Here is an 11,782-nt window from a genome sequence, read left to right on the forward strand (position 1 = left end):
CGAGTAACTCGGGGATAATACTTTTCAACCCGGTTAACAAATCGCATTAATATTTGTGGTGTTAAAACTTTTTTTGCGTCTCCTGCAATTTGTTCTGATATTCTTATCCTATATTCAGAAATTGGAATACCATCCGGAGTTTTTTTATAATTGAGAATTTTTGACATTTTTTCTCTTGGCATTTTTTTACTTCTGTTTTAAAAGTACTCCAGGCTAATTAAATCGGGTTTAAATTTTTTATATGCAACATTGACTTTCGTAATTACAAATTTGAGGTTTGTAATTGATTTTTGCAGACGACATTTGAAGTTTACAAATGTTAAAACTTGAAACAATAAGGACGTGAAAAGATAGCTAAGCTAATTACTGGCGTCACGAGACACCCGGCCAGTTTCGCGAATGGCGAAGCCGTTCCCTCGGATCACAGCAATCGACAGACGTTCCAGGAGCCAAGAATACTCTCTTGGATCGTGACTAGTCCTTGAAATCCGTCGGCCGAGCGAGCGAAGGAAGCGGAGTGTCTTGGGGCCGAAAATCCCGGAGGACTCCACGGCAATTGGAGTAAAGAACAGCGAGTTGGAAAGATGGCCGTACTTGAGAATCTTTCGGTCCTCGGCCTGCCTCGAAGCGTGCCCAGGATTGGCGGCGGACTGAGCGAGATTTCCAAGCGAGAACGTGTCCGAACAGGTAGAATCCCAAATAAGGGATTTCCCCTGCTCGTATGGGAAGGTGGACAACCCGTCTGGGCGTTTGCCGTCCCCTCTATCCAGTCCAACAGGTTCGAGGATTGACGGGATGCCAGCTGAAGCGAGGGCTCTCTGTATGATCGAGTTGAGTTCACTGTGACGGGGGGCGCGACCGGCACTTCGCCGGCATGCGAGGGGGTGCAAACCGTACTCGTCAACAGTTCCCCCGCAGCGGCATTTGTGCGACTGGCAGATTTTCAGCCCAACACGGAGGGAAATTGCCATTCTCAGGCATTCCTTGTCCACCAGGTTCCCGATGGAAGGGAGAGGGAGAGCCTTCAGCCAGACGCCGCTGCCTTCGCAGCGACCTGCACGGAGGCAAGCGACGCGGTGTTGATTGGAGACAGCGATCAGGTCTTTGTATATTTTCCGACAGGAAATTTCATCCCATTGGCGCTGGATAGATGTGGAATCAGGTATACACGGGCCAAACCTAGCTTCCCACCGACCACAGGCAGCAGAGTAATCTTCAGACAATTTGCGTTCGGGAAGGTTTCTGAGAACGATGTCTGAGAGAATACGTGAAGCAGAGCGAGCGGAAAGGAAGGCTGGGAGGGCAAGATCGGAATAAGATCTCATGCCCAGGCCGCCCCAGCGCACCGGTAGAGATGCCTGAGACCAACCCGGATCGTCAAAGGCCAGATTACATAGCGAGCTCGTACCGAGCCTGAGGATATTATCCAGATTTGACAGAAGGTCGTCTCTTTTGAAACAGGGAGCACACCTTAATGTGTAAAGGACCTTAGGCATGGAAAAGTAATTCCGCAGTAGGAAGAAAGCTACATGAGGCTCGATGTCTTTGAGCTTCTCGATCATCTTGGAAAGATTAGAGATTTTGCAAGACAACGTGTCTTCAAGGGCAGAAGGACCCATGGGAGCACCGAGAATCATCAAATTGGACTTGTCGGTGACTTGGACGTCAGAAAGGATATTTTGGCACGTGGAAGTTGCAACAGTGAATGTATTTGGGTTAAGATTGATGTTCACCACTTCGGATTTGTTGTCGTTTATAGAAAGGCCAATGGCCGAGAGGGAAGGAATAATGAAACGGAGGTCGTCAAAAACAACATCGGGAGGGCCACAAATGGTCGCATCATCAAGGTACCAAATGTTAATTGGGGAACGGACAGAGTGGGCAATATTATTAACGCCCAAGGCGAAAAGAACAGGGCCCAGGGGGTCACCCTGCTGAACCCCGGTAGACGAAGAAATAGGTATATCGTTGAACATAAGGATACTTGAGCAAGCATATAAGAGATGCACAAGGGGATAGGCGAAAAGGACTAATTCACGACAGCACTCCAGAAGGTGGTCCCGTCTGATGGAATTGAATGCGTTGGAAACGTCCAATTTGACCACAATAAACTCCTCAAATGATTCAGTTAAATCACGAATTGAGTGGACAGCAGCTTCGCAGCCGTTAGGAACGCCAACCCCGAGTTGGACAGGCAGAAACTTCGAGGACAAGCAGGGAACAATGGCTCGACACAGAAGTTTAGCGGAGAGCCTCCGGAAAATATTGCCCACGGCGATGGGCCTCACGCCGTTGTCCTTTTTCCCAAGGGCAGTAAGGTTGGCGGAAAAGAAAATATCACGAGCAAAATCGGGGATGGAACCGGAGATGAAGCGGTTGCACAGGTTGGTAATTGAGCGCAGGAGTTTTCGACTTGCTTCGGCGGTAGTGGGAGATGTCAGGTCTTTCAGATGACCTGGTCTCAGACCATCTACACCACCACTGCTTCCAGGTGAAAAGTCCCTCAGGGCTTTCAGTACAAGAGTTTCCGAGACAGCAAAAGGATTGAGAGCGAGGGTGTCAGGGGACGGCTGGGGCCTGAAGTCGTTTGAAGTTTGTACTTGAAAATCTGAGTTTTGCAGATGACATTTGAAGTTTGATTTTTTTTCTAAAATTTAATTTTTTGTTTATTTATTCACCTTAATATCAACTCAGGTCCAAAGAAAATAGAGAAGTTAACTAAATTAGATAAGTCGCCGAGCGGATGAACAGGCAATTTCCACGTAATATCGCAAACGATATCCGCTGAAAAAGCCAGCTCGTTTCACGACTATTTGAAGTTTTTAATTGAGAAATTGACTTAAAAATGGTATAGTTGTTAATTTAACTCCAAAAATTATTTAGATGAAATAAAAAGATTTTTATAGCCATCGGCAAAGTTACAATGAACAAACGTGTGATTGAATAATACAATTGTTAAAATTAATTAAGTTATTTAGTTTCTTTTTGGGTGATCTAAAATTATAGATAAAAATAGTCATTTTATATTTATCAGATGACATGTCGATAGAAATAGTCTCTATTCTCGTTTTCTCGTACAAAATTATAAATATAACAACTAAAAATTATAACAAATCTGGAACTCAAAAAATAAGATTAGTAATTTTAATGGAGATTAAATTAAATACTGTAGTTTGATTTTAATGTGTAAGTAGCCATTTCCTATAACAAATAAAAATTTATATATACCTCTCCTTGCATGTTAAAAAGAGATGTAACAACTTTATTGCCGATACCAAGACATGTCTTATTTATCCATATTAGATCGTTCTTTTGCGCAATTCCCATTCCATTGGCCCAAATTTTTATTTTCTCCCTTGGCTGTAAAATTAAGTTCTCGATTTCATATTCAGAAATATTTGTATTATCAACATCTTGAATTATTTTCCACCTTATTAGATTCTCTGACTGATTAATAAATTTAAATATTTTTACGTTATTTTGATTTAAATTCTCAATTGCAATGAAACTGCCGTCATTTGCGACTTCATATATTCCAATAGATCCTTTAGTGCTATTTTGAAACGTTGTTATTTTATCTATCTCTCCTTTGACCATCATTGGTGAAAGATTTTTATCTAAAAAGTACAATATTTTAAATTTGAACTTTCATGTATTGAATTATTTCTGCAGAGGAACGACTGCCTATTTTCATTTATATTAATTCCCATTCTAAAATATTTTTAGTTTTTATATATTTTACCTAATTTCTTCCTGTTCTAACAATGACATGTATGAATCTATTTCAAACTTTAGAGTCATATTATTTTCCATAATGTTTTGAAGCTCAGATAATGTTTTTTCTAATTCTTGCCTGATTTCATTCATTTCCTCGTTTTTTTCAAATATTAATTGGTCATAATCAGACTGTAACTGATTAAATTCGTTTTGTAATTCTTCATTTTGAGTTGTTAATAACAAATTCTATTTATTATAGAATTTTTTTCAAATTACCTCTTGTCTTGTTTCATTTAAATTACTTCTAAGCTTCACTGACGAATCTTTAAGAACAGAGTATTTATTTTTCATTGTGGCTGACTCGGTGTTTATTCGTGCTGCTGAAGTTTGAATCTCGTGAACCTTATAATGATATTTTATATTTTCGCATACCTTGCATGCATAATTTGACTGAAGCTCGTTTCTAATTGACGATAATCGTGTTTCATATTCTTCTTGAATATCTTGTATACATTTGGAAAATTCATTTGACCACCAATCTCTTGATTGATTTATTCTATCTTCAAAAGGAACAAATTTAACAGCTCCAAGTTCCTATTGATTATAGTAAAACTTCAAATTAATTAGCGATTATTAATTTATTTTAATAGTGAACCTTTTCATTAAGTTCTTTTTGTAAATCAAGTTCGTCTTTGAGGATTTGATATTGATTTTGGCTTTCAATGCGAGCAAATGTTTCGTTTGTAATTTCCTAGAAGTGAAATATTTATTATTGTAAAAATATTTGAGATTTTTATCTATCCACGAATATTTGATAAATCGATAATAAAATGTGATACATTTTTTGTTCTATTCAAATTGTTACGAAGATTATCAATTATTTCTTTATTTTTCATTTTATCCTCATTTTCCATATCTATTTCTCTCTGAAGCCGGGCTAATCTTGATTCATAGTCTGCTAAATTGTCATTTTGCTGTCTTATTCTCTCTCGGTTATCTTCATCAATTTCTTGGCATTCTTTCAATCTATAGAAATTTTTAGTGGAAAAATATTTTGATGACCAAACAAAAGAAAGTATTAGTTTAGAACATCGTCTATTCAATTATATAAAATCACCTTTCTTGGAATTCGTTCAAAATATCTTGATCATCATCGATTGCACATTGCGCTTTATTTTTTTCATTTTCGCATTCATCAATAAGTTTTTTTATCTGTCCCATTTCTATTTCATACATTTTTTTTAGATTATCACAATCTCTGCTCGGTAATTTTTTTAATTTTTCTATTGCTTCTCTTAATTTTTTGTTAAGTGCTTCGTTGTATCGTGAAATTTCAATATAATGTGCTAATCTGGTATTAAGATCTCGCATTTGATTCTTTTCTTTTGCTCTTATTTCTTTATATGTTTCCACCTGTGGGGAAGTTTTTCCAAGTGTCAAATTCATTCCGGCATCATACGGTAAAGTTTTTGCAGGGCTTCCATATATTATTTCGGTAGATCTCATAGTAGACATTATTTGTTGGTTGGGGACCATATCAATATTATTTGTTGGTTTTATTTTAAAACTTCTTTCTCTAGTTCTAGGTTTGTAAGATGCATTTTTTCCCTTTCTCATGTTAACTGAAACGACCATTCTACAATCAATAAAAGCATTTCTCATTTATAAATTCTTTAGCCACGCAAAATACCGATTTTCGATAAAATTTGTATTAATTACTTTAGTTATGTGGTTAAAAACCCAATTATAGCATTAAGATATACTTTCTTTAAAAAAAGTTAGTTATTTTGCCAATTGATTCAATTGTAAATTTAATATTGTTCAGCCAGTGTTAGTGGTATTCAAAAAAATCTTTAAATAATTTCTCTTCGTAAAAAATTGCCTAAATTGTAAAGAAATAAGCACTCCTTAAGTATCTATTCTTTTAGGTGTGAATTTAAAAAAATTTTAATTTCTTCTCAGTGATCGTTGAACCAGATTATTCTGAGATTAACTTATTCAAACCTCTTTGTTATCTTGTCAAAATATTAAAAAATTATTTACTGAAATTTTAGATGGTAAGCTATATAATATATGTTTTGTGAAAATCAGTTGGATTTTCTTTAGAAATTCTAAAAACCACTATTTAATTATCAAAATCTGTTTTATTGATAGAAAATCCCTTATAAAGTAAAGTCTCGCATATCTACCAACTCTTATATCTACCAACCGCCAAAAAATTTTTTAAATGAAAAATTTTGATATTTGCCAGAAGATTTTTAAAAATTTCATTGGTTAATTGTTTAAGTCGGATTTTGTAGTTCTAGTAATTGATAACTATTTTTTAATAAACTACAAATTGTTTCTAAAAAGAATGATATTAAGCTTTACAAAAAATCAAAGATTTTTTTAATCAATCCAAAAATTTTGACGTTAATGCGGCTATTGAATTAAGTGATGTAAAGTAAGTCCTCAAGAAAAACGAAAACTACTTTGAAATTTTTTTATAGATTCTATTATTCGCTATTTTCTAATAACCGTCACATTTGTAGATATCTTATTTTTGGCCGAAATTAGACACTTTGTTCTATTTAGCCAAAGTCTTGGAGGAGCACCAAGAAAATAAATATCTTACTGTAATTGAGATTTCAGTCTCATTAATCATACCCAGAACGGAAAAGTCTGTGATGGGCGTGTGTAGTAGGGCAGAAATTTTACACAAAACTTGCCTAAATGTACGGAACTTTCATACCTTAAACGAGTATGCAATCTCATTGCTAAACTACTCCGTTGATCTGATCGAATTCGAGCATAAAATAAATTTCATTGTCAGAAGAGTACTCCGAAAGAATCACGCTGACGTGTTGGAAAGCAATAAGGAGAGATTATACTTGTCTCGCAAGCAGCTGGGACGTAAACTGAGCAACATTGTCGACTTAAGTGAGCGAATTCAAACTAAGAAGGACAACACCTTATGGAGTGGGTCAAATGTATCCCAAAGGAAGTCTGCCATTCTTACTATTGAAAAAGCGCTTGGTAAATACCTCGGGACCATAAAAGGCTACGTGTCGGCTAAGCATGATCTGGGTACTACCCAAGTTAATATGATAAAGTTGACTAAACTTCAAAAGTAATTTCTAATAAAAAAGATCAATTTAAAAGTCCTTCACAAGACTCTCAGAATTGTTTTTCAAAAGACTCTGAAAAGTGTCGCGTTTAATGCTCGTCGATCCAGTTCTTTCCTGACATTTAGGCAGGGAGATCCGCTAGACTGCACCTTCTCGGAGTTCTACAGAGCTAAAGAAGAGAAGAAAGAAGGGGAAAGGGTGCGGAGTGCCAACCTCTGCTCAATTCGAAGGCTCAGGACTTAGTTAAGTAATTAATTAGTTAATTAGTTTCATTCTATTAATAAAGATAAAAAACACCGAAATGAAAATATCAAAAATTCAATCATTTGACTTTGCTTTTAGATTTTCTTAAACCTCTTTAAAGAGTAGACAGAATTTTTAGGGGTGCGTCATAAAAAAGGGGCTTCCTCAGATAGAGGGAGTTTTCTTATATTAACAAAAATTATCTTTTTGTTATTTTAAAATCAAAAAGATGCTTATTTTTAATTTCATTTAACAATTCTAACATCAAGCAACTGTAACAACGAGTAGTATTTTTAGGTAAATATGAAAAATTTATATTACAATAATCATCTGCCTTATGGCATCCTGCATTATTCAAAATTAATACAATATTTCTGTTATTATCTTTTATTTTTCATTTATTACATATACAAATAATCCAGTCTTACCGCAGTTAAAAATATTCGGTACATATGTAGTAGTTGGCGGCCACTTTTTAGCGAATTTTAAAAAAACTATATTTTTTTTGGTGAATATTACCTTTTTTAAATAATATTACTATAAAAAAATTAATTATTTTTATACAAAATTATTAATTATTTTTTTTATTTTAGTTTTGATTCTGGGGGACAATGTAAGGCAATGCACTCCATGATTGTTTCAATTCTTTCTTTTTGGCTGTCTGTCGCCAAATGAACTCCGTAAAATAACTATTAAGGTTTGTCTGACTGTCCCCTTTGTTTTCTATTACGCCATTTGGCGCTACTCCACATTCTAAGGATAATTATATATTGGAAACCTTTCAATATGTTGGGTGTGTGCACCCGTAGTTGGATCAACAAAACAATATTGTGATTTACTTGCAGGTGCTGATATCCTGCATCCTGAAGATCTTTTGTTGAATAACCCTTCCAGCAGTCTGATATGAGAATGGTGCCTTCTTACATTCTCAAGAATAGCCTTCGTAAGGGTCTTCATTGTTCTCAGGTATTGCTTCTAAGAGCATTGGTTCGTTTCTCTGCATTCCGCCGAAAACCCATTGCTCAGGCAACATTCTCCTCTGTTGTATTCTTTTTGAAAAATGACTTTCGTCAATTTCCACAATCATTCCTTCACCGCCTATTAATTATAAATTTACGCACACCTATTTTGGATCTCTGACGAGATGTCAATGATAGCATGCAAATTTCACGCATGTACATTGACCAGTCCACGGTGTATGTGAAGCCCAACCAAGATTTTCCATGCATATCTCCATAGAAGATATATTTTTTGCCCACAGGTAGACAAACCGGATTATATCTTCGAATGGTACTTGGTTTCCTGCTAACCACGTTCCTGTTGAGTTTTAATGATATAAATACCAGTTTTTAGACTCGATTTACTTCGACAGCCCCTTCTGTAGCAATTCCAAGCCGGAGAGCTGCCAATGTTTAAAGTCATTTGGTGTCCGTGCGACACACTTTTTTTGGGATGATTCCTCTGGATTGCATGAAATTGATAGCTTCTGACATATTTGTGGGTAGATTGAATAGATTGACCTCACTTCTCATTAAATTAAAGTAGCGTGGGATTTTATTATTTTTATATTGTATTATTTTTAATTATATTTTTTTTAACTAAAAAAAATATAGTTTTTTTAAAATTCGCTAAAAAGTGGCCGCCAACTACTACATATGTACCAAATATTCTTGGTAGAATATCTTTCCAGGTGTTTTTTTTTAAACAAATACTGTTGTTAATATAAAATAATGTTTGTTGTCATTAATAAATTAATTTAATTTTTGGTTACCCAATTTATGATGTTAATTCTTTGATTGAGAGGACGCGCGAATAGATAGGCAGTTTCCGCGCAATATCGCGAGCGAAATGCGCTGAAAAAGCCAACTAGACTCACGTCTCTCGTGACTCTTCCTTGAGATCATCAAGCCGATTTCCGAAAGGAACTCAAGAGCTTTTGGGCCGATTATCCCGCTCGTTTCGAAGGTGTTAATCAAAATAACCATGCATTAACCTTTATTAAAAAAGAAACTAATTAACTAAGTAATTTTACTAACTAAGTCCAGAGCCTTCGAAGTGAGCAGAAGGTGGCACTCCACGCACCTCCTCCCCTTCTTCCTCCTCTTCTCTGGCACTGTAGACCTTCGAAAAGGTGCAGTCCAGCGCCTCTTGCTGACTAAACGTCAGGAAAGGGCTGGATCGGCGAGCATCAAACGAGACACTTTCCAGAGTCCTCTTAAGAACAGTTGACTGTATATAAGCCTGTAGAGACTTTATCTACATCCAACTGTCTTAAGTACCGCTTGTGGTATTTGGTGACCAGTCCATCCCATGTCATCACACACGGGATGACATGGACTTTGCACTGGTGCATCAGTCCTAGCTCGTTTGCAAGGAGGTCATACTTCCTCCTTTTCTCCACTTCCACTATCTGCAAACGGTCTAGGCACGTGATGCCCACCTCCACGATAACAATCTCCCCGGTGACCTTATCGTGGACCACAATGTCGGGTCTGTTGTGCTGGACAACAATCGAGGTGCGTATGGGGGTATCCACCTTAATGCACACCCGCGAGTTCTCACACACCGATTGAACTCGATGGGTTTTCAACTTTCTGGACCGCCTCAAGCCATACTTATTGCAGAGCAAAAGATGGAGGGACCTCACCACCTCGTTATGCCTCCATGTGTAATCATGGTAAAGCATACTCCCGCACTTCGTGGCTAAATGGTCAACGGTCATTGCCTTACTCTTACAGTGGTTACACTGTTTCCGTTGACCATTAAAAAAGTTTCTATCCTGCAAATATGAGAACAACCCTTCAGATCGGGGAGAGTTATTCCCATATTTCAGCCACGTAGATGACGACGATACGTCAATGTGCGGGTTGTCCAGGCTGCTAAAGAGAGTCTTGTGAAGGACTTTTAAGTTGATCTTTTTAATTAGAGACTCCTTTTGAAGTTTGATCAACTCCTTCACATTAACTTGGGTAGCACCTAGACCATACTTAGCCGACACATAGCCTTTTATGGTCCCTATTGTCCAGGTAGAGCACACATCGAGATATTAGCACGTGGCATAACAGACTTACCATGCATTAAAAATATAACTTCATCTAACTATTTTTTGAAAAAATAAAATAAATTATGCCGTTCAATATTAAAATTTTTCAAACAAAGAGGAGAATCATATTTTCCGATTACCAAAGGTTTAATTTTCTTGCCGATTGAATTTGTACATACAGCGATACAAATAAAAAACGGAACAGCCAATTTCTCAATATAAGAACAATAACTGTCTCTTTATTTTTTTGATACCAACAGAAATATCTGTTAATCGTAAGAAAGATTTACAGTCGGATTTTTTACAAATAATTCAGTCTTACCGCAGTTAAAAATATTCTTGGTAGAATATCTTTTCAGGTGATTATCAAAAGTTTAAAAAACTTTTCTATAGAATCGATGTGTCGCAAGACATTTTTTCGCCAAAAATTGTTTTAAAAAAGTTGATGCTGTTTCTTAAAACGATCAAGTCACTCATTGAAATCTTTAAATTCTGGTAAATTTAAAGCTTGAGTAGTTTTTTAACAATACACCCCTCGACATAAATATTGGTGAATCTTCAACTTACTTCATTCATACAAAGAATGATTTAATTTTTTCTTCAGATATATTTTAAAATCTGATAAAATTGATAAAAATTAATTTAATTATTTAAATTTTGAAATTTTGTCTAAGAAATTTGGAAAAAACAACGACTTTCATTGGCATAAAATTTGGTTATTGTGAGATTAATATGTAGAATAACCTCCTTTTGCCGAATAGATCTCCCAACACCTTTTTTTCATTGACTTAACTAATTTTTCAAGTGTTTTTGATGGAATAGAATTCCAAATATCTAATAGATTTTCCTTCAGTGCCTGAATGTTCTCATTTTTTCTTTGCCTAATTTGAACCTTCATATAAGCCCACAAATGCTCTATCGGATTTAAATCCGGAGATTGCGAAGGCCATTCTAATTTTTTAATATTTTTTTCGCGAAAATATTGAATAATCATTTTTGATGTATGGCAGGGAGCGTTGTCATAGTCAACAATCCCCATTTTTTGTACAGAAAATGGCAAATTATTGGTCAAAATAGATTGATATTTTGCAGAATTAAGCGTTTTGTCTATAAATACCAAATCGCCTACCCCATGATAGGAAAAACAACCCCACACCATGACTTTCCCTAATTTTTTATTACATCATAATTTACCTTTTCCAAATTTGACAGTTGGAGTAATATTTTCGAATTTATTCATTTCAAATTTTTTTCTATACACAATTTTTCTTTTTTGGATCGGTAATAATTCAAAAATACATTCATCAGAAAAGATTATTGATCTAAAATCATGGTCTGAAATTTGAAGAAATTTTTGGACGATCTCGAATCTGGAAACCATGTGTTTTTTTGTTAGAAGTGGTTTTTTCTTTGCAATTCTTCCGAAAATTCCAATTTTATTTAAATTTCGTATTATGGTTCGAGACGAGACACGTGTTCCAGAAAACTTTTCTATTTCATTAGAGAGTTCAGAAGCAGTTAAAGATGAATTTTCCTCTGATGTGCGTACCAAATGATTAATTTGCACATTATTCAAAATTGATAGTCTTCCAGAACCATGTTGGCGGTCATATGATCCAGTTTTATTGTATTTCTTGATAAAATTTACGACTGTTGAATATGGAACACCGGT

At 35.7% G+C, this 11,782-nt stretch overlaps 1 protein-coding gene across 1 annotated transcript; it reads right to left on the reverse strand.

The window, feature by feature from the left end:
- Positions 1–103: 103 nt before the first annotated feature.
- Positions 104–5,335, reverse strand: LOC115229886. Its single transcript, XM_029800151.1, has 9 exons — positions 4,835–5,335; positions 4,557–4,743; positions 4,373–4,468; positions 4,150–4,311; positions 3,994–4,119; positions 3,743–3,963; positions 3,647–3,711; positions 1,409–2,647; positions 104–213 (listed from the first exon to the last, which is right to left on the reverse strand). The coding sequence occupies exons 1-9, from the start codon at positions 5,332–5,334 to the stop codon at positions 104–106; spliced, it is 2,706 nt and encodes a 901-aa protein (XP_029656011.1). The 5' UTR covers position 5,335.
- Positions 5,336–11,782: the final 6,447 nt, after the last annotated feature.

The sequence above is a fragment of the Octopus sinensis genome, unplaced genomic scaffold (genome assembly GCF_006345805.1).
Source record: "Octopus sinensis unplaced genomic scaffold, ASM634580v1 Contig13764, whole genome shotgun sequence".
Lineage (NCBI taxonomy): Eukaryota > Metazoa > Mollusca > Cephalopoda > Octopoda > Octopodidae > Octopus > Octopus sinensis.